General features: G+C 35.2%; 1 protein-coding gene across 6 annotated transcripts in view; it reads left to right on the top strand.

The window, feature by feature from the left end:
• The window catches only part of ALCAM (activated leukocyte cell adhesion molecule), a 204,304-nt gene that overhangs the window by 129,423 nt on the left and 51,713 nt on the right, over positions 1 to 23,168 (top strand). For all 6 annotated transcript variants that reach the window (XM_013982482.3, XM_084991466.1, XM_003358827.6 and 3 more), the window contains exons 2-3: positions 17,297 to 17,397; positions 21,412 to 21,631. In XM_013982482.3, the coding sequence (XP_013837936.1) occupies positions 17,297 to 17,397; positions 21,412 to 21,631 (321 nt within the window). The remainder of the gene's footprint in view (positions 1 to 17,296; positions 17,398 to 21,411; positions 21,632 to 23,168) is intronic.

Below are 23,168 nucleotides of genomic sequence, written 5' to 3'. Positions count from 1 at the left end.
ATTTTCAAAAGTTTAGAGAAAAAAATCTTAGAAAAAATAAATTATGGCAGAAGTCAATAATAAAAAACATACTTTTTTATAGCACCCTGTGGCTCTGGATGGTTAGCATATATCAATGATATGCGATAAATTTTTAACTGATATTTACTATAGACTATCCTTTGGGCACATACAAATTTTCCATTTTCAGTAGATTGCACTGGCTTTCCTATGTACATCATCCTAAGTTATCTTTTAGCTATAAAGGTTTTAGGTTGAATAGCATACTTCCATATTTATCTTTCTGAGGTACATGTATATTAGTTATTTCATTTGATCTTGTTTACCTTGTGTTTACCTCTTATTAGGTAAGATGTTGGGTTGAAAAAAATCCTTTGTAGAATAGCTTCCAGTTTTTAAAATTAGAGGCAAGAATCAATAGATTTCTGAATAGAAAACTCTAAGATCATACTCATTATCTAGAAGGTATTTAACATATACTTAGAGAGGTTGAACTTGCACCAGTAATCTTATCTTTATGGTAAGGCTGCTAGCAATTCAAAAATGATAAAAAGAAAACATCTTAAAGTTGATACCAGGGACACCTTTATCATCTGTTCTATATACACAAAGAAGTAGAATTGTGGCTAAAGAATGTATGCTTATAGCTTGTTTTGGTAAAACTCTTAGGAGGGACTAACCTGAAAATTGCCTTTGGATTTCCAGACAGTGACACAGTCTAAGCATTTCAGTCTTTTCTATTTGGCTTGCTTGTTTTCTATAATTTCTTCCTAGGGAGATGGTTTAGGAATATCTTCAGTTATAGAACTCAAATGAGATTTATAAACAGAAAACATGATCCAATCTAAAGCCTTGCTGACACACTTACAGCTCATCTCTGTAACCTGGTATTCCTTTAATGTGCAGGAACAGTGAACTTTTTTTAACCTTAATGACATTATTGTCTTTAAAAGTGGTTAAAAATAGCAGAGCCAAAGAGGTAATATTATAATATGCAGTTTAGGGGAATTTTGAGTGTCATTATCTTCCTGAGCAGTAACCATGAACAAATTATCAAAGACAATGTCTCTTTTAAATGGAAAGATGAACCAAATGTATTAGCACACCTCAGTGGGATTTGGAATATGAACAAAACATAATCGTAAAACAGCTCTTGCTGGGCTGCAGCACGGCCACCCAGGACACTGTTCAGCAGAGGTCTTGGTATTGTGCTCCTGCAGAGATCTGCCTGGGGACTCAGCTTTCTAGACAGAGATCACCTTTGCTGGTGGAGCCAAAGCTTTACCCTTGAATATTCTTAAGTCCCTCCCTCTGCCTTAACCAAGGGAATTTAGATGAGATTGTCTGAATATAGAATGTACTCCATAGGCTGAAGAAACTGTGTGCATTGATTTTTTAATTAATAGAGTATTTTTTAATCTGTTTTAAGTTTACAAGGAAATTGAATGGAAAGTAGAGCGTTACCATATAGAGTCCTTCAACACTCCCCATTTCTCTATTATTAACCTCATGCATTAGTGTTGTACCTTTGTTATAGTTAAGGAGTCAGTGTTGCTACATTATTATTATTAACTAAAGTCTGTAATTGACATAGGTTTTCTTCTTTGTGGTGTATATTTTGTAGGTTTGGACAAACATCTAATGATTTGTATCCACTATTATAGTATCAGAATAATTTCACTGCCCTCAAAATTCTCTTGCTCTGCCTATCCATTCCACTCTGCCTCCCATCAGACTCTTGGCAACCCCTGATTTTTCACTGTCTCCATAGTTTTGCCTTTTCTATAATGTCCTATATTTGGAGTCATACAGATTGATATAGAAGACCAATAAGATTGGCTTCATTCACTTAGCAATGTACATTTAAGTTTCCTTTGTGTTTTCATGGCTTGATAGCTCATTTCCTTTCATTGACGAATAATATTCCATTGTATGGTTGTATCAGAGTTGGTTTATCCATTTACCTACTGAAGGATATCTTGGTTGCTTCCATATTTTGACTATTCTAAATAAAGCTACTACAAACCTTCACATTCAGGTTTTTTGTGAACTTAAATTTTCAACTCACTTAAAAGTTGTAATTTAGAAAAGTATTTTCGATGGAGACGAAAGCCACAGGTTTTAAAGTTAGAAAGACTTGATTCGAATCCTAACCTTCATTTTATTCACCCAATAAATTTTTCTCTGTAATCTACTCCATTATCTGTACTGTGCTAGGTATTTGAAATGCATAGATAAAATGCTACTCTGCCTGTCAACTGTATGTCTTGACTACATTAAAGGGCTTTATTATGCCTCAGGTTCATTCTAAAAGGTGCCTAGCTCCTCAGTTATTTGCAGTTTCCTATTTTGTTTGAGAATCAGATGAGCTGTCATGAGCAGGACCTAATGTATTTTCCAACAACAAATGCTCAGCTGCTACATAAAATCCCATTGAGAAAGAGGTGATCAAATATATTGGTTTCTTTTCTTCTTTTTTTTTCTTTTTTTTTTTTCTTTTTGGTCTTTTGTCCTTTTAGGGGAGCACCCACAGCATGTGGAGGTTCCCAGGCTAGAGGTCTAATTGGAGCTGTAGCTGCCGGCCTATGCTAGAGCCACAGCAACACCAGATCCGAGCCGTGTCTGTGACCCACAGCAACACTGGATCCTTACCCCACTGAGTGAGGCCAGGGCTCGAACCCGAAACCTCATGGCTAGTCAGATTTGTTTCCACTGAGCCACGACAGGAACTCTGGTTTATTTTCTTTCTAGTACTTCCAATCTATGTGTTTATATTAAATATAAACATTTTATTTAATACTAAATACAGAAAACATTTTAATAGTTTTCAAACAATATTCCTAGCCTAACCACAATTTAAAATGAAATAAGAATGAAATTGAATAGTGATGAGAATTGGACTTCAGTTGATAACTAATTTTGAGCTCTGGCTCTACTGTGTACTGGCTTGGTGATGTTGATTTGGTCTCTTGGTTTTGTGGGATGAACAATATTCTATCAAACAAAGCATCATAATATCACAGCATATAGGGCTCGCATTTATTTGCTCATTATACAGGGCTTTTGTGAGACGCAAATGCAAAAAAATGTACAATGTACATAAAAGAATATTGCAAACTATAAAGCACTATAAAATATCCATTATTATTACTATTATTGCTCTAGTGTATTTTGTACTTTTAATTTGGTTAACCCTTTACTAAATCAAAGTATAGGGGTTTATTTCACTACATCCCTCTTGCAATCTAAATTTTCTGGAATCCTACAGTGTACTAATCCTGGAGAGTCAACAAAGTTTATATTCTAATTTCAGTCCTGTGTCAGGATCTTCACAGAAGCAGATGTCAAAATGGGTTAACGTAAGAATTGTATTAGGCGGAATACTTATGTGAGTAAAAAAATTAAGGAAGGAGCTAGTGGCCTAGGAGAAGTGTCAGGGGCAATATAAATCTTTTCAAAGGGAAAGAGAGAGGGAAGGATAGTTGAGTGGACATGCCCTAGACTGTCCCGCAGCCTAAGGAAGGTTTGGCAGTGAGTCCTAGGAGTCTCTTATCTCCAAGAACTTTGCCTGCCTTGGTATCCCCACTATGCTCAGTCCTGAGTGAGTTCAGCTCCTTGAAAGTGTGGCCTCCAAACAAACTTGGTATTAGGTTAGAAGGCAGCAGTTGGGGTCCTTGATAAGTTACATCCCCAGCAGTTGAAAGTCTATAAGGTCTTTCGTGAAGGGTTATGCCTGCTTTCCTGTTTTGATGAATACAGTAGAGCTGTTGTTTTTGCTAAAATAATTAAATCATATGAGCAAACTTTTTTTGCTTGAATAATAAAGAGAAAGTGTTTACTTAGCTGATGCTTATATAAGAATATGAAGGTGTAAAACTGAGGCAAGTGAGATAGGATGCAAACCCTAATGGGTATAGAAAACCAACTGAATGCAAAAGAGCCACTTTTCTGCTATAAGAATTTATTATCCTTTCTTGGTGGGTTTTTGTTATGGTTGGTTTTTTTATCTTTATTTTTTGTCACTCGGTCCATAATGGCTGGTCTTCCATAAATTAAACCATTTCCTAAATCAAAGCATAAATATGGCACATTTTTAAGTTACAGTGGACCACTGGGACTATGAGGTAAGTAAAAATCTTTAGAAGTAGGGGAAAGTTTTAAAGCTGGAGGCAAATTCAGGTCCAGATTTTATAAGATATTTAAAAGTATTCTTCCTTCTGACACCCTTAGAAATGATAAAAACTGCCTTTTAATACAGCTTCCTATATTTCTCATTTCTACTCATTGCCTTCCTAAATTATCTTGTTCTCTTTCCCACTTTACCTCCCACTCATCAATTAAGAATAATGACTGTCAGGGAAAATAGAATCTATGAAAAGTTATTGTTAATATTAATAGATGACAGTATTGTCTTAGTTCATGCATTTCAGAGTAACACCTTTGGGCTCCCTCTGGACAGGTTATAATCATGGGTATCATTTTTACATTTACATGGTCCTTGAGAAGACACAGGTTTCTTAAGGCTAGAATATGATTTTATTTTCATATAACAGATTATGTTGATTTCCTAAACTCTGCAACTATTTGTTTTACTTTTAATTTTTTAAATTCTATCTTTCCTGTGGTCTTAATCTCTTTTCAAAAAATTATCTTGGACAAATGTTTCTGTTTTCCTCCTCAAAACTAGAAAACTAGATTTCATCATAAGCTAAGTTTAGTTCTCAAAAAAGGGAAAATGCCATAGAAAGCCATCATTTTCTTCCTATGACCTTAACTTATATTATAACCCCTGCAGGGAGTTGTCAATTAAAAGCATGGAATTTACACAAATCTAAGTCTTGGAAATCAGCCAGCAATTTGCATCAAATATGTGGAAAAACCTATTAAATAGCTTTTTAGCCTTTATTACTTACCATGTTTGATTGTACAAATTTATATCCTCAGGAGACATAGGCAATGCTAATTGGGATTCATGGGAAGAAAAGAACAGAAACCTATTTCAACCTATGTAAACATGTGTGAGTACCTAGTTAAATACTTAATGGGGAAGGTACCAGAAGCAGGCACACTGGCCAAATCACTCAACCAATTCAAAAGCGAAAGTTTACTACTCTGCTCCCTCAGGAGCCCTGACAATTTATTTGCTACCCCCAGTGATTCACTACATCAATCATAAGATAAAATTCTCTAATACTGTTGAATATTACTTTAAATGCTAAAGCAATACAATTAGCACAAGCTTATTATTAACAGAAGCTCTCTGTAAAAACAATAACCTTATTGGTTAAAAATCTTGGTGATATATTTTTTCTAAGGCATTTTGAGGACTATCAAAGCTATGAGGAATTTGTTGTTTGGGGGTTGGGGAATGTTATCAAGGACAGCTTTGATTATCTCAAATCAAGAGGTCTTTTTGTTGTCATGGCACTAAATTATTTGCAGAAAATAAATTCAGTAATGTCACAATGACTATGAACTCTTTCTGAAGACAGACTCTAGTCTAAATTCCAAAAGTTTCCATTACTTCAGATGATGCAATTAAGGTCTTTTGTGAAGTGCTGTGCCTGCTTTCCTGTTGATAGTGTTTTCATAAATACACTACAGTTATTGTCTTTGCTAAAATAATTAAATCATATTCATAATTTCAATACAATTTATGTGGCAAAATCACAGGAAAATGTAACTTTTTGCCGTTAAATAGATCGATACTCTCAAACAGTTAAATCTGGACTTACATGCTGAGAAAATGTTCAGAGCAATGGAGCATAAATGTATTCATCTCTCTTTTGCTTTATTTTGACTTGGGGAGTATTCAAATATTGGTTCCTTCTACCTACATCTTTAGTTAAGCTGGTTCCCAAATGAAGTCCTCAGGCTTTGGGTAGAGAAAATGCAAGAACTAATGCAGGAAATTGAATTAGAGGCAAGAAACAAAAGGAAATAATATTTTACTGAGTTTCATTATATTGTTTGTCTGAGCCGACTCTCCTTAAAGACAGTATCAAGTCTTAGATAATAAGGAGAGAAGTATGATAGTAGAAATAGTCAACTTATGAACTTCAACTTATGTAAATTATTAATTACATAAACATTTTTCATTTAAATGAGTAAACTGTAGAACATAAAGGAAAATATATTTGAACATTCTCTTATTAATCTCCACTATGAAAATTGATTTTAAAATAAAATATAGAATATTGTTCTTTTCATATACAAATTTAAAGTTTCTGGTTCAGTGTCGTCCCCCTTCCCACTCCCCCCCCAACACACATACATACACAGAGCATAAAATGTTCTTAAGTATTTTTATTTGCGTTTGTCCCCACGAAGGGACCAGTGTCTTGACATGTTGATAGAGATCCCATGGCCCAGTCAAAAGCTCATTAGTGAGGAATGAGGACTTGGTGACACAGAGCTCTGCTGTGAGACAAATGTGTGGAAATCCCAGTCTCATTCTCAGAACAAAGAATGTAAGCAGAGATGCCAAAGAAACTCTAAATTCTGATGCTTTCAGTGACATTTCAAATGCAAATCTAGAACAGTGCACTGTTTTGCATGTATGTTATATTACATCAAAAAGTTTTTTAAAGCCAAAATAGCTTTTGGCAGGGGACAATGTTAAGACATTGATTTTTAATCACCATAGTACCTCACCCCCATGCCCACCTTCCTGGATTCCCTAGAATTTCAAAGAATAGTATATGGTTTTCTGAAGTACTGAATGAAGACTAAAGAGTAAGGGCTATGAGAATATGATCTTACAGAGTTCCCTTCAATACACTCCAGTGGAGATTTATTTTACCAATATTATAAAGCTTCATGGTACTGCAGTGAATTCACTATGGGTGAAATGTAAGCTTTTCCTTCTAATAGGTTACAGCATAGTGGACAAATTAAACTGACAAGTTCCTCCTTTTATGAAAATAAATTAAACTTTAAAATACGTGAATAAATTTATGTCTAGAATTTAAACTCCATGAGAACAGGAGTGCTTGGCATACCAGTGAATGAATGAATGATAAAAATTATAAATACTGAAATATGTAGAGAGAAAAGGAAAAACATTGGTTTTGGTTCTTATTTCTTCTCAGTGGGTTTATGTAAAGCATTGTTTGGATATACATTCTAGATTATATTTTTGTCGTAATGAATATTTCGACTCCTCCAGTTTTAGAGTATTCAAAATAATGCTGTGTTATCTTTGCATATAATTGTGCACTTCTGCAAAAACTTTTTCTAAGATAGATTGTCAGAAGTAGAATTATTGAATCAAAGGTTATTAGCATTTAAAATTTTGATAGATACCATCAAATTGTGCTTCCAGAATTTATATTCAGTTTAGAATGAACCTTAAACATTTTATTTTTTATTCAAGGTAATCTTTGAGAATCTGATGACAGATTTGAATTCTCTCTCTTTAAAAAACAGATGTTTTAGTATACTATAATTTGAGGGGTTTTATTTTAATTTTTAATTTTTCTTTTAGGTATTTCATATACTTTCTTATAATTTTTATTTTTTCCATTATAGCTGATTTACAGTATGATGTCAATTTTCTACTGCACAGCAAGTTGACCGAGTCACACATACATGCATACTTTCTTTTTTCTCACATTATCATGCTTCATCACAAGTGACCAGACATAGTTCCCAGTGCTATACAGCAGGATCCCATTGCTTATCCATTCCAAAGGCAATAGTTTGCATCTATTAACCCCAAATTCCCAGTCCCTCCCACTCCGTCCCCTTCCCTCTTTATAACCACAAGTCTGTTCTCCATGTCCATGATTTTCTTTTCTGTGGAAAGGATCATTTGTGCCGTATATTAGATTCTGGATATAAGTGATATCATATGGTATTTGTCTTTCTCTTTCTGACTGACTTTACTCAGGATGAGAGTCTCTAGTTCCATCCATGTTGCTGCAAATGGCATTTGTTTGTTCTGTTTTATGGCTGAGTAGTATTCCATTGTGTATATATATATATATATACACCACATTTTCTTAAGCCAATCATCTGTCAATGGACATTTAGGTTGTTTCCATGTCTTGGCTATTGTGAATAGTGCTGTAATAAGCATGCAGGTGCATGTGTCTTTTTCAAGGAAAGTTTGTCTGGATATATGCCCAAGAGTGGGATTGCTGGGTCATATGGTAGGTCTATATATGGTTTTCTAAGGTACCTCCATACTGTTCTCCATAGTGGTTATACCAATTTACATTCCCACCAACAATGCAGGAAGGTTCCCTTTTCTCCACACCCTCTCCAGCATTTGTTATTCATGGACTTATTAATGATGGCCACTCTGACTGCTGTGATGTGGCTTTATGATAGTTTTGATTTGCATTTCTCTAATAATCAGTGATGCTGAGCATTTTTTCATGTGTTTGTTGGCCATCTGTACATCTTCTTTGGAGAAATGCCTATTCAGGTCTTTTGCCCATTTTTCAATTGGGTTGTTGGCTCTTTTGCTGTTGAGTATAAGTTGTTTGTATATTTTAGAGATTAAACCCTTGTCAGTTGTTTTATTTGAAACTATTTTCTCCCATTCTGTAAGTTGTCTTATATGTGTGTGTGTGTGTATATATATATACACACACACACACATACACATATGGTTTCCTTTGCTGTGCAAAAGCTTGTCAGTTTGATTAGGTCCCACTGGTTTATTTTTGCTTTTATTTCTGTTGCTTTGGGAGATTGACCTGAGAACACATTTGTAAGGTTGATGTCCGAGAAAGTTTTGCCTATGTTCTGTTCTAGGAGTTTGATGGTGTCATGTCTTATATTTAAGTCTTAAGCCATTTTGAGTTTACTTTTGTGCATGGAGTGAGGGTGTGTTCCAGTTTCATTGATTTACATGCAGCTGTCCAGTTTTCCCAGCACCACTTACTGAAAAGACTGTTTTTTTCTCATTTTATATTCTTGCCTCCTTTGTCAAAGATTAATTGACCATAGGTGTCTGGGTTTATTTCTGGGTTCTCTATTTGGTTCCATTGGTCTGTCTGTCTGTTTTGGTATCAGTACCACACTGTCTTGATTACTATGGCTCTGTAATATTGCCTGAAGTCTGGGAGTGATGCTTCCTGCTTGATTTTTGTTCTTTGGGATTGCTTTGGCAGTTCTGGGCCTTTTGTGGTTCCATATAAATGTTTGGATTGTTTGTTCTAGTTCTGTGAAAAATGTCATGGGTAATTTGCTGGAGATTGCATTGAATCTGTAGGTTGCTTTGGGTAGTATGGCCATTTTTACAATATTAATTTTTCCAACCTAGGAGCATGAAATATCTTTCCATGTCTTTGCATCCTCTTTAATTTCCTTGATTAATGTTTTATAGTTCTCAGCATAAAAGTCTTTCACCCCCTTGGTCAGGTTTATTCCCAGTTATTTGATTTTTTGGGGTACAATTTTAAAAGCTATTGTATTTTTATATTCCTTTTCTAATATTCATTGTTAGTATACAGAAACATGACTGATTTCTGAATGTTAATCTTATATCCTGCTACTTTGCTGTTAAAGTCCATTCATGGATCCCAAGTTAAGAAATTCTAACAGGCACAGTAGAAACTCTACATTTGCTGATTTAAAATTCATGAGGCATTTCTCAAAAAATAAAAATGTGTCCACAAATCATTTGTATTGCTTTAAAATAATTTCTAAATGAAATTTTTCTTATAACTTACATGACCCCAAATGGAATCCAAATGCTAGTGTTGGTGATGAAAGCAAAGGAAAAGTGAAAAGATCTAACAGTTTATTACATTTTATTAGGAAAATTTTATGTGCATTTATGAATTTGGGAAAACTGCCAGTCTTAGGACATGTTCCTTATAAAGATCAAAGATCTACTTTGTAGAAATTACTTTAATAAAAAATGGAGTTTGCCAGAAGAGAGAAGCCAAATATCATTCAGTACCTTGACATGGTCCCTAGTTATGACAGACTGGTAAAGAAGTTCTCATCTTCCCATTTATAGAAACCTTTATACAGTTTTCAGATTAAATGAAATTTCCTCCAAGAAGACTTAATAGCCTCAGGGTCATTGCTGGGATTCCTTTCTCTGCTTTGCCATACCACCACTTACTTTACCTAATAAGCAGGTCAGATAAATTCCATCATCTTCCTTGAGGAGTAGACCTCATTATTTTATTTATATATTTCCCCCACAAAGAACATCTAGCACTTTGCCTGTAGTAGGTGTTCAGTAAATACTTGATGCATGATTGAAAATGTAAATAGATGATTCTTAAGATAGGCCTTGAAGGATGTCTAGAGCTGGAGCAGATAGGTTGTTCCAAGGAACAACGATAAAAAATGAGGCAGAGATGGGATAAAGCCTAAACCAATTGGGACGAATTGTGCCTTATCCAGCTGGGCATATGGTAAATTGAGAAGATAATTTTCTGCACAGTAATGTAAATAATAGTACTATATTTTAAAAATTAAATTTTTTGTAGATCTACCTTCTATGACATAATATGGATTATTACATTGACCTATACTTTACTAAAAAGACAAAATTTTGATCTTTATAATATATCAAACTTGTAAGTGATGTAAAGAACAAATGTATTAAAACATATTCCTGTGTACTAGTAATTATTTTATAATTTAGTAAGATGGTCTTTTTTCATCTAAATGTTATCCCGCAGTGTCCTAACCATTTAAGATATAATACAATGCATTTATAGAATCATTAAGAACTGGTGAGAGAAAGAAAAAGGAGGTATTACTATTTTTCTTATACATAGGCATTACACAGTTATACCTATAATATAATATATGATACTTGTGAGAAGCAATACAGGAAATAAATTTTGAAAAAATATATTCCTACCAGTGATTCAGCAAAGACCCAGCATGGCCCCCAAGTAACCAAGTTTGTGAGGGAAATTGAGAAAGAAAAAAGGGGACTTCCTGTTGTTGTGGCTCAGCAGAAGAGAATCTGACTAGTATCCATGAGAACGCAGGTTCGATCCCTGGCCTTGCTCAGTGGGTTAAGGATCCACTGTTGCCATGATCTGTGGTGTCAGTCACAGGTGCAACTTGGATCTGGTGTGGCTGTGGCTGTGACCAGCAGCTGCAGCTCTGATTTGACCCCTATCCTGGGACCTTCCATATGCTATGGGTGCAACCCTAAAAAAAAAAAAAAGAAAAAAGAAAAAAGGGGTAAGATAGCTGTTTTCTGTCTTTTGCAAAATATTAGGTTCCATCAGGTGTCTCCTCCCACCTGCCACACATGCCAAGTTACTTGGTAATCACAGGCCCTTGTATCACACACAGATGCACGTGCGCATGCACACACACACACACACACACACACACACACCTTACTTGTTATGTATTATTCAACCTCGACAAAAATTTTAAATTCTTGTTTAATATAATAATTTATGGAAGGAGTTATGAGATAAGATAACTTTGTGCCATTGAATCATAAAATCAGGTTTGGAAGACTCTTTAGAGGCATCAGCTTTACCCTCTATCAGTAGAACTATGATATTATATCATATTACATGAAATGCATGTAATATGTACAGTTTAAAAAGCATATATAGTATGTATAATCTGTGTTTGATTATGCTACATGAAGTAGATTCACTAAAGCAGTATTTCTTTTGTAATTTCTTGAATTGAATTGGATCCCAATATTTCAAGGTCAGAAATCAATCCTCCTATTATAATGTAATATAATATGTTTCTGTGAGGAAAACAAATTTGATAATAACCAGATGTTATGTGCCATTGCTTCCTCCATCCCTTCATTCATATTCAGTGATTATGAAGTTTCTGTTGTACAACAATGATCCCTTTATTGGAAACCACAGTTTTAGTAAATGAGTGAAGGTCTAAGTTGTCAACTAGGTGGGATGTGAGGTGGCAGTTTTGCCTCCAAGGGGACCTTTGTCATGTCTGAGGACTTTCTTGTTGTCCTACTGGGGAGAAGGTGCTACTGACATCCAGTGAGCAGACACAGGGATCCTGTACATAAGACAGCCCCCACAATAAAGATTTATTCAGCCCTAAATGTCAGTAATGATGAGGTTGAGAAGCACTGTATGTTTTAATTAGAGTTATACATATCTTTTTTTCTTTTTCTTTTTTTTTAGGGCCGCACCCATGGCATATGGAGGTTCCCAGGCTAGCGGTCTAATCGGAGCTACAGCTGCCAGCCTATGCCACAGCCACAGCAATGCTAGATCCAAGCCGTGTCTGCAAACTGCACCACAGCTCATGGCAACACTGGATCCTTAACCCACTGAGCAAGGCCAGGGATGGAACCCACAACCTCATGGTTCCTAGTCAGATTCATTAACCACTGCGCCATGATGGGAACTCTGAGTTGTACATCTCTTAAGTCATTAATGAAGCAAATAGGAACACCAGCATGTTTATCTGTCAAAATTGGTCAAGTAAACATGAAAGTAACTTCTAGGGCTAACTCTCATTTTTAGCTATTTCCTCCCTAGCAATTTATGTGCACAAATAAATTTCTCTAAAATTTCTGTAGAACTGGAATTTAGTTTTTGTGTCTTAAGTTCTCAGACAATTTTATGTGATTAACCCTTCTGTGGCACCTAACATAGCTAGAGAGTGGGGAAAAAAATGCTTTTAAGGGTGATGATGCTATTAAAGTATCAGTGCAATAAAAATAATTAACCATGCTAAATGACAGCATGTAAAATAGACTTGGGTGAATTCTGATCCTATATTATTCTATATTATTTGCTGTACTTCCACTTGAAATGTGGTAGCAGGTTCTGACTTTTAAGCGACCTCAACTCAAATATCTATTTTTCAACAATGCAAAGAGAATGATTAATCTGACCTTGATAGTCCTTAAGAATTGCTTCATATAGAAAAAGAAATTCTCACCAACATGGCCAATGTTATTATAATTTTATTACTTTAATTATAAATAAAAAGTCTTTTCCTAACTTCAAAGTTTACCAGAGTCTGTTTCAGTACTTCTTTAAATTATCTGTTGTATTAAAGGCATAACTAGAATTATCTTATTTTTATGATCACTTGTCTGAGAATTCTGTATCTCAGAATTATTTGATCAATACATTTTTCTTATGCTGTACTTATCTCATCTTATACCCACTGAATTCCCCTATGTAGCCTTTCTAATTCTGTTGTTCTTTATCTTTAGTTAATAACTCTTCATTAAAACTGCTTAAATAATTACACACTGCTTCTGAGATATAACACTTTAATGTTTTATTTTTTGTCAAGACATTTTAGTAGCAGCAATAATATTAGTAATTCCTAACATTATCTTTTTAGAACACGTTTAATATAGAAGATGATTTAGCTCAGTTTAAAATATGTTATGACATATGCATATACACAGAGACAGAATGTGTACAGTACAGAAATGCATACCCTTGCGCACACACACAGTCCTTCTATATTTATATTTAGCCTCTTGGAGGAAGAACATCATAGGCACTCTACATTTGCAATAGTGCCCAATAATCTCTAGGCTATAAAACCATGAATAATTTAACCAAACTAATATAACAGGGAGGAAGTTGCAGGGGAATCCTAGTAAGCTAAGTTTAATTCAGATTTGGCAATTCAAAGACAAAAATCTCTTCCTTCTATGAAGAGTCTAAACAATTATTTGTGATGACAGGTGCTTTGGGTCTCGCTGGCACTTTGTCTCAAAGATAGAGACATCAAGAAGCTAATTCATTACCAAATTACAGTAGTTTTTGTAGCCATTTTATCCCTGGGGGTGAGAGTTATTCGCTCTCTTACACGTGCAGGCCTTAGTCTTACTATCAGATGAACCTGGGAATCGTTATCCTCTTACAAGAGGAAAGCTGATGAATATAGCAAATATAAAAATTATTTCTGAAATCATCGTTGATTGTGGCTCCAAATCCATCTAACTGATTATCATTCATTCTGCCCTCACTTTATGGACCAGTGCTTCTGTTTGTAACTGCTGCTCTTTTACCTACCGCCCTCATTCTTGTCAGAGGTCTTATTTCTCTTATATCTGCTATGCTCTAGAAAGTCTTGTCCTGGCTAATTTTGAATATGGAGCTGTCACTAAAAGACAATGAATTTGCGAATACTGTTTAAAACAGCTCTCTGTTTTGTGGTTACCACAAGTAAGGAAAGAGGCATTTCATAGTATCATTTGTAAATCAGAGAAAACAAACAATCCTTAATTTCTTTTGAAAGGGAGGAAAGAAATCTTCTCTCCTGACATTTCATCTATAAACTCTTATAAAAACATTTGTTTCATGCTTGTTTTTCTGCAAGTAAGAGTGCCATCCAAGCCCAAATCCATGTTCCCTACACACTGAGGACAGTATATGACAGCCTTTACAGTACATGGTAGAGTAAGAATTCTCCAAGTTTCACTGTTGTCAACTCCTCCCTGATTTTCAAAGATATTAACTCGATAACCAAAGTGGAAAGGACTCCAAATATTCCAATGAGAAATTATCTTATTAGATGCCCATTAAATGCCAAGCATTGTCTCTGGGGTACAGAAATTTAAAAATATGGGGTCTCGGGGTTCCTGTTGTGGCTCAGCAGGAAAGAACCTGACTAGTATCCATGAGGACATGCGTTCCATCCATGGCCTCTCTCAGTGGGTTAAGGATCCAGTGTTGCCATGAGCTGCAGTGTAGTTTGCAGATGCAGCTCAGGTCCTGCATTGCTGTGACTGTGGCATAGGCTGGCAGCTATAGCTCTGTTTTGACCCCTAGCCTGGGAACCTCCATGTGCCACAGATGCAGCCCTAAAAAGACAAATTATATAGTCTCGTCCCTGCTCTAGTTGTGCTTTCATCATGCTAATACACTATGTAGTTGAAATTCATAAGCTTTGAAATCAACTCTAAAAAATTTTAAATCAATTATAAAATATAATTATAAAATTATAGAATTTGATGTATGTATATAGTCCATTAAAGTTCTGTAGAGAAGAGGAAAGAAAAACGGTCTGTAAGAAAGATCAAAGCGCTTAAAGTTATTGGAAAAGAATCTTTATTTCTCTGTACCTAGCAAAGGAGTCACCTCATTGATACCTAAGCTCTGTGAGCTATCTTCTCTCTTTGACCAACCATGGGAGACTGTCAGTTGTCAAAAGAAGTTGTGTTTTTATAATGATATATTATTAGAGGGCATGTCCTGCTCTAATTTAAGGAAGATATCCATATTGTCATAGAGTCATTACATATTCAACTGTCTTGCTATGTACTGATGAAAAAAAAACCCAAAATATTAAATCACAAAATGGTTTCCATGGCTTGGCATAACTGCCTCTGTATAGTACATGGACAGATCCTAAAATACATGACAGAACTTCCACATTTAGGATCCAAAGTATTATAGAAAATAAGGTACTATATTGTGAAATATGGCAATTTCTTAACTGTCATCACTTGGCTTGTCTGCAACCATATATTTAAAGCCTCACAATTTTTTTTAACAAGGCTGAAGAGATCATTTCTTCATTTACAGTGTTAAGCCCATCAAGGATTTAAAGTAAAAAGGAAAAATTACAATATAGGGGACACTAAACAATTAAAAATTACTGATGGAAAATTATAATTTTTCATTATAAATGAAATTTTAGTAAAACTTTTGTCTCTAATAACAAGTTAAAAACACATTCTCATGGCTTATACTTCATTTCTTTTTCTTAACAATGTTAAAGATGCTGGAAAGTATATGGCAAATTTACATGAGATTTGTGTTCTTTGTAATTGTTTTTGTTCACTGGAGCAAAACTGATTTAAAGGAAAGTAGCTTCCTCGGTTGATAGAATTTTAAAATCGGAATTTTATTACCATTTCTTTCTTTACTAAGGTTATTGTTTTGTTATCTCTCCATGAAATTTTTGTAGTGGTGTGATTGATGGGTAACAGTGAAAGATGGTTTCCACCTTGTCCCATTTCCTCAGAAAGTCCTAAGATCGTCTTATTTATGAGTTGTAAATTGCCTTAGCTTTGCACTTTAGCACCACCTGGTGGACAAAATGTCATCTTTTTGTCTTCAGTTTAAAATACGAATTTAGTCCCTTCACACTCTATATCCAATTGTGACATATCTTGATAGATACTTAATTGTAAAAGTATTTAAACTTAAAGATAGTTGTAAACAAAATAAGGTGAAAACATCTGATATGTATTTCCTAAGTATTTTACTATGGCCAAGGTAAATTCATGTTTTTTTTTTTAACTTCATGAATATATACAAATTTGAATAGTATGTTACATACATATGCAAAAATGTGGGGTGTTATTGAAAATTTAAATATTGATCATTTGCATTATTTCCAATAAGGAATTAAATAAGACCAGGAAGTTTTCTTTATCTTAGTAGCAAACTATGGCTTATGATAGACTGTCTACCAAAAAAAAGCAGTATGATTACTTTGTAGATAACTTCATGAAGAATTTTCATACTCCAGATTCTTATCAGGTTAATATTTTCTGTATAAAATGAAAACTAGTATTTTAACAATTACTACTGTAAAGTAGGCCATTTTTATGCTCATTTTCCCACTTATAATTAATGTTCAGTTGTGGAGTTCCCATTGTGTCTCAGCAGTAACAAACCCAACTAGTATCCATGAGGATGCAGGTTTGATCCCTGGCCTTGCTCAGTGGATTAAGGATCCAGCATTTCTGTGGTGTAGGTCGCAGATGTGACTTGGTGTTTCTGTGACTATGGTGTAGGCCTGCAGCTGCAGCTCTGATTCGACCCCTGGCCCAGGAACTTTCATATCCTGCAGGTGTGGCCCTAAAAAGAAAAAAAAAGTAAAAAAAAAAAAAAAAAAAGATTTAGTTGTTTTTAATCATTTTTAAAAAATTATAGATGTTAACTTTGATAATACTTTCAAATGAGAAACGAATATATTTAAAGCTCATTTTTGAGAATTGTAAGTGTATTAATCTCTTTGTATAGTCCTCCACTTCTATGAAATACAGTGAATTTTTTTTTTTTTTATGAAATACAGTGAAGAAGAAAATACACTTTCAGATTCCACTCCATTTCTTTGGCATACACTACTTATCTCTTCCCTGGTGAAACTGAGAGGTCTATAGTTTGAACTGTGGGACATTCAAGAGCGTGGTAGCTGAATAAGAGCTATTGATATTTAAATAGAAAATATCTTCTAACTACATACTTCGTTGTATGTCATCTAAGATAAAATTATAATAGATAACCTTCATTAAGAGATACATCTTGAACTGAAGTTATCTACTTGGTTATTTTAAGAAAACACTTACCATCTTTTCCCTTTTTCTCCTTTTTTTCTAAAGGTCTCGGATTGTATACTGTAAACTCAGCATATGGAGATAACATTATCATGCCTTGCCGACTCGATGTACCTCAGAATCTCATGTTTGGCAAATGGAAATATGTAAGTGTGACCTACCATGTACTTGGTTAATTGCCTCTAGTTTTTGAAAGAAAATTCCTTCTGTGAATAAATGTGAATTTCAACTTAACATAATGACAATATGCAATTGTGGGTATAACTGTAAGAAGGTGGGATGAATATGTTGAATATGTCAGAAGAATAATTCCTAAGTCTTACATAACAAATGCTATTTTAAAATAAAGCCAATAAACACATAATTCTTAGGTCACATTAGTCTGAAAGAGTCATCCTGAGGTGTTCAAGGCAGAAGGAAAGGCAGAGTTCCTGAATAGAAACAGTGGAGTATAGGACAGAGCTTAGCGGGGGCAGCAGCCTTTCTCTGTGTACTCATGTTTTTTGTTTGATGTGTTACTGAAAAAGCAAGATGCATCAGTAGCCAGAGCACCCAGATATTCACCAAGAATTAGTCGTCAGCATTAGAAGGCTATTTCTGATATTTAGTCTTAGAACTGAGATGATGAGTATGTCCTTTTTCAATTTAACATTGAAATCTTGCTGATATCATTCATTTCTTGCAGATAGTGAAATCATATATTCTCAGGTATTAAGATAAAGACGGGTCTGGAAATGGGGGGTAGATATCCTGGTAGGTGATGTAGAAAAGCTAGAAAACTTTGACTGGATAAAATATTTCAATTTAAGTACCAAAACCAACAAAAGTTTTCTGTGTGGCACAGTTTCCCAGTGCTGGATCCCAGGAGACTCCTAGGAGTTTGCAAGCTTAAAGCAGACATATGTTTCATTGAACACAACTGGCACATTTTCCCTAGCTCCTTGAAATGTTGGAAGGTATTTGAATAAGAAAAGAATTTGATGGTCACATAATTTTTGAAAAGTCTTTTTTAATTGTAACACTTCTCAGAGCCTTTGCTATATTAAGCTACATTATGGATTATCTGAGTTTGATTCATTTTTTAGGTTTATTGAGCCACATAACTTTTTCTCTCAGCTATCTGCAAGAACAAGTGTTCTCTGGAATAGAAATGTGCATAGGTTGCACCCAAGAGATAGTATAAATACAATCATTTAAAAAATATGGGTTCTGGGAGTTCCCATTGTAGCGCAGTGGAAACGAGTCAGACTAGTATCCATGAGGATGTGGGTTTGATCCCAGGCCTCGCTCAGTGGGTCAGGGATCTGGCATTTCCTTGAGCTATGGTATAGGTCGCAGACATGGCTCAGATCCCGCATTGCTGTGGCTGTGGCATAGGCCAACAGCTGTAGCTCTGATTTGACCCCTAGCCTAGGAACTTCCTTATGCTGTGGGTGCGGCCCTAAAAAGCAATAATAATAATAATAATAATGTTGGTTCTGAAGTCAGGTTGATGTGTTTTACCATGTACTGTCTGTGCGATCCTAGACAAGTAAATCAATACCCATTTTCTCATGGATAAAATGAGATGAAATTAATAATCTTACAGATTTGTGAGGATTACATGAAGTAACTCATATCAGATACTCACCTAGGACTTGGCATATGATAATTGCATGGAAAGTGTAAGCTGTGATGAGTGTGGGGCTGCTAAGCTCTAAACACTATATGAGGGGCAGGTGAAAGCAGAGAAAGAGTCGAGGTAACAAAGCACTTACCTCTACCCTCCTCCTATTATCCAGCTCACACTGGGTAATTTTGAACTATTTCTGTGTCCCTATAAAACTGAAAATATGAAGGCCCATGAGGACAAAAGTCTATTTGCACCCCTAAAATTCCAAGGGTCTGGGGGACTACCACCTAATTCACCACTGAGTCAAACTTGTTGTTAAAATAAATGGAACATAGATGGTGAAAATCTTCTGTGATCATAGATAGTTCTGATGACCAGGGAGTAATTTTCACCTAAACTGAACTGGCATAATGGCAGTAGAAACAAACTTATTGCAATTTTCAAATTGTTCATGCAACAAAAGTCTTCAGCAGTAAACTGATGAGATACATTTGCAGTACCATGTGCTCTGAAAGCAGTCTTGAGTTGCAGACTTAGTATACACACTCTAATTTATTGTAACCTAAAAGACAAATAGCAGATTTGGAAAGAGTGAAAGGGAGCAAACACAGAGAAAAAATGAATTCATTTCTCCCCTACTTCACTGGAATCTCCCTATGAATATAGATCACTGCTCCCTTTCCACCCCCGCCCCACCCCACCTCACCCCACTACCTCTTCACCAGCTTCTCCTCTGTGCCCAGTACTGAAGAAGCATCTAATGTCTGTCTGTCAAGAGTGATCTAGTACAGTAATAATGGAACCAGGCTTTGGAGCTCCAGTTTTGGTCCTGCTGAAATAGTCCAGCTGGAGCGCTGGACCAGTTGTTTAACCAACTTCTGTGTCCCTTGTCTAATCTGTAATTTACAGGGTTCTTATGTGCCTTAAGTCCATTAGTGCATGGAAAGTCCAAAGAAGGTACCGGGCATAGGGTTAAGTGCTCAAAATTTAATAACCATTATTTCTTGCATAGTGAATGAATATAGAAATTTATGGTACTGGTCTTATTTCCTATTGAAGGAATGATTTAGGGCAAGGATTTGCATTATAAATCTGCGGAAAAATTAAAAGATTTAAGGAGAATACGACTGATATATTCAGATATTAAACGCACAGCAAATTTTGGATTCCAAGATTAGCTTAGTAATTGTGTTAGTGAGCTTGGGCTGCCATAACAAAATACCCCAGACTGGGTAGCTTAAACCACAGACATTTATTTCCCACAGTACTGGAGGCTGGGCTGTCCAAGATCCAAGTGCCAGCAGATTTAGAGCTTGGTTGAGAGCCCTCCTCCTGGTATAAAGATAGCTGCCATATGCTGTGTGCTCACAAGACCTCTTCTTTGTGCTTGCATGGAAAGAGAGAGAGCTCTCATGTTCTTTCCTCTTCTTATAAGGGCACTAATCACACCATGAGGGCACCATCCTCCCAACCACATCTCAACCCAGTTATCTCTCAAAGGCCCACTTCCAAATACCATCATATTGGGGTTAGGGCTAATACATAGACATTGGGAGAGAGAACATAAACATGTAGTCCATAGTAGCAGAAAATATTAACAGTTTTGAAAATGTCCCTCATTATAGCACTTTGAAATTTGTCATGCACTTTAAGATGTTTTATCATATTGTATTTTCTCAAAGGCCTTATGAGGTACGTAGAAGAGGGATTGGCCTTTATTTTAGATTATTGCTTATTAGGTAAGAGAATATCTGTGGAAGCAGAGGAAGAAATGAATTATTATATAGCTCAGTGCTGTTGGCATAATTGTATATGCCAGATTATATTTTATTTTGATAAGAAGTTTTCATATGAAAGGTCTTTGAGCGAAGTTTTGTGACTCCGAGAGCAAAACTATGCATTTTAGTGATTAATCTGATTCTGTGGCTTAATGGACATGATCACTTCACAAGGCAAATACTGTTCTTCCGTGAAGACTCATTAAACTATGTTATGTGTAAAGGTCAGCTATGTCAGTTCTGGCCAAAACTGAAGTGTGGACATTTAAAGTACATGGATTAAAGTCATGAACATGCAAAAGATAACTGCCCAAGATTCCTAAATGAGTGTTTAGACCTCAGGTGTATACTTGCTGTGATAGCTGAAAATCATTTTGTAACATAACACTTACATGTTTGCTTTCATAGTTTTTTTTTTTTCCCTTTTATGATGGACATAGGGCCAGCCCTGGTTAGTTTTAAAATAGTTCCTAGTTCTGTCCTCCAGATTCATAGAGCTCTGTCCTTTCATTTTCGTATATTTAAATCGATACCTGTAAAAGAACTTACAGTTTCTTCTCTTGTGAGGAATAATTTTCTGTAACCAAAGATTTATATAGCTCATATCCAAAATTATTCTTCTTGGTCAGAACTACAAATATTGGTGGAAGAATATGGCCAAGGAAATTTTGTTATTCTGGATGTAATCTTGAAGCATCTGAATATGCCTATTTTAAAAAGTGTATTACTGTAATTTTTTTTTTTTTTTTTTTTTTTTTTTTTTTTTTTAGGAAAAGCCCGATGGCTCCCCAGTATTTATTGCCTTCAGGTCCTCCACAAAGAAAAGTGTGCAGTATGACGATGTACCAGAATACAAAAACAGATTGAGCCTCTCAGAAAACTACACTTTGTCTATCAGTAATGCAAAGATCAGTGATGAGAAGAGATTTGTGTGCATGCTGGTCACAGAGGACAACGTGTTTGAGGCACCTACGGTAGTCAAGGTGTTCAGTAAGTGGTCTGCAGTGTAACTGCTAAGTGGGATTAGTGGCTGGTCCTACAAAATGCTCTTTAGGAAGAAGATGGAGCTCTCTGTAGTGTCTCCACAGTGGGCATCTGTGTAAAAGGACTTCTAGAGATCTTCACTCCACTCCTGCATGATGTCAGCCAGGAAAGCAAAAACCCTGAAATTCAAATAGGGGCTTTTCAGTGAGGAACTAAAAAAATATTCTCTTGTTTTGTTGGCTAAAATTTCCTGTGATATAAAGTACTACTAGATGAAAACTGACACATGATCTTTCACTGACATGTACAAGCAAATGCTCTGTGATATATATAGATAGATAGATAGATAGATAAGATACATAACAATACATACACATATTCATGTATATCATGCGTACATATATATGCATTAGGCTGAGCCATATAAAATTGCCATTTTGATACATAAAAACAATGATATACAAGAGATCAATGTTTTCTGTATATGAATATATTTGTACTTGTATGTGTGTTTACACACACATATTCTGAACTTTAATGCTTAATGCTTGTTGATTTCTTTATTGAAAATGTTCAAGTAGTTTAAAAAATTGCCCTGAAATAAAGTTCACCATACTCTGAATGTGTATGTGGAATACACCAAGGGAAAGAAGTGGAGTTGGAAGAAGAGAGGGTTGTAGAAGAAACTTGGAGCAATTACTGTGAATTACTTTTCCTAATGATAATATATAGTTAATATGAGTGTGTAAATAGCTATGCAGATGAATGACTTGAGAAGTTCTAATTAAAATGTTTTACCTTTTAATATTCAAATAAAAAGTCCCACCTTCATTACAGGGAGAAAAATATCTTAGAAAATTACAGGGAGAAAAATAGGTCGCAAAAGTTTCAGAACGCCAATCTTCTTTAATTAGGGAATAAGGTCTCACTTTTCAGTTTTTTCCTCTACTTTCTGATAACTTGACAGCACCTAGAAATTATTAAAATAAACATAGAAGAAAGAAACCCAGAGGGCTTTGCTATAACAGCAAGTAACCATGGATTTTTCCTGTTTCTCTTGTAATAGCCTATGCAACTAACCAGGACAGTCCCTAAAGCATTTGTATGGACTTCAAAGCTCTTATGGGCTCATGACAAAGATTCAAAGAGTGCTTATACTATCAAAGAATCCTTTGTTCTCCAGAAGAACCTTGTAAAGGCATATTATATGTTTCAGTTGATTACCTTTCAGTTTAGAAGGTACTTTCCAGAAACTATCTACTCAACTCAATCATTTTATGGATCAAACCAAATACCAAGTGTTTCCCAGTCATGCCCCTTCCATTAAACAACCCAAATAATCTCCATCTTTCATTTGCCAAACTCCATGTATTGTTTTTCTTTCTTGCCTTTATTTCGCTTTGATGTTATTGGGAAGATGGATGATGCACAGCTAGAAACCCTTTTTCTAAAGAGAGCTACCAAAATCTTTTAATTAGGCCATGACTTCAAAAATATTAGTACACAAGAATAATGTACTGCAGGAGGTACAGAGATTGTCACA

Source organism: Sus scrofa, chromosome 13, assembly GCF_054392235.1.
Source record: "Sus scrofa isolate SSC_HxYL_T2T_F1_AM1 chromosome 13, Sscrofa_HxYL_maternal_Yorkshire_Landrace_v2.0, whole genome shotgun sequence".
In the NCBI taxonomy this organism is placed as follows: Eukaryota; Metazoa; Chordata; class Mammalia; order Artiodactyla; family Suidae; genus Sus; species Sus scrofa.
Note: the sequence above shows the minus strand (reverse complement) of the source record. Positions and strands in the feature narration are given on the sequence as shown.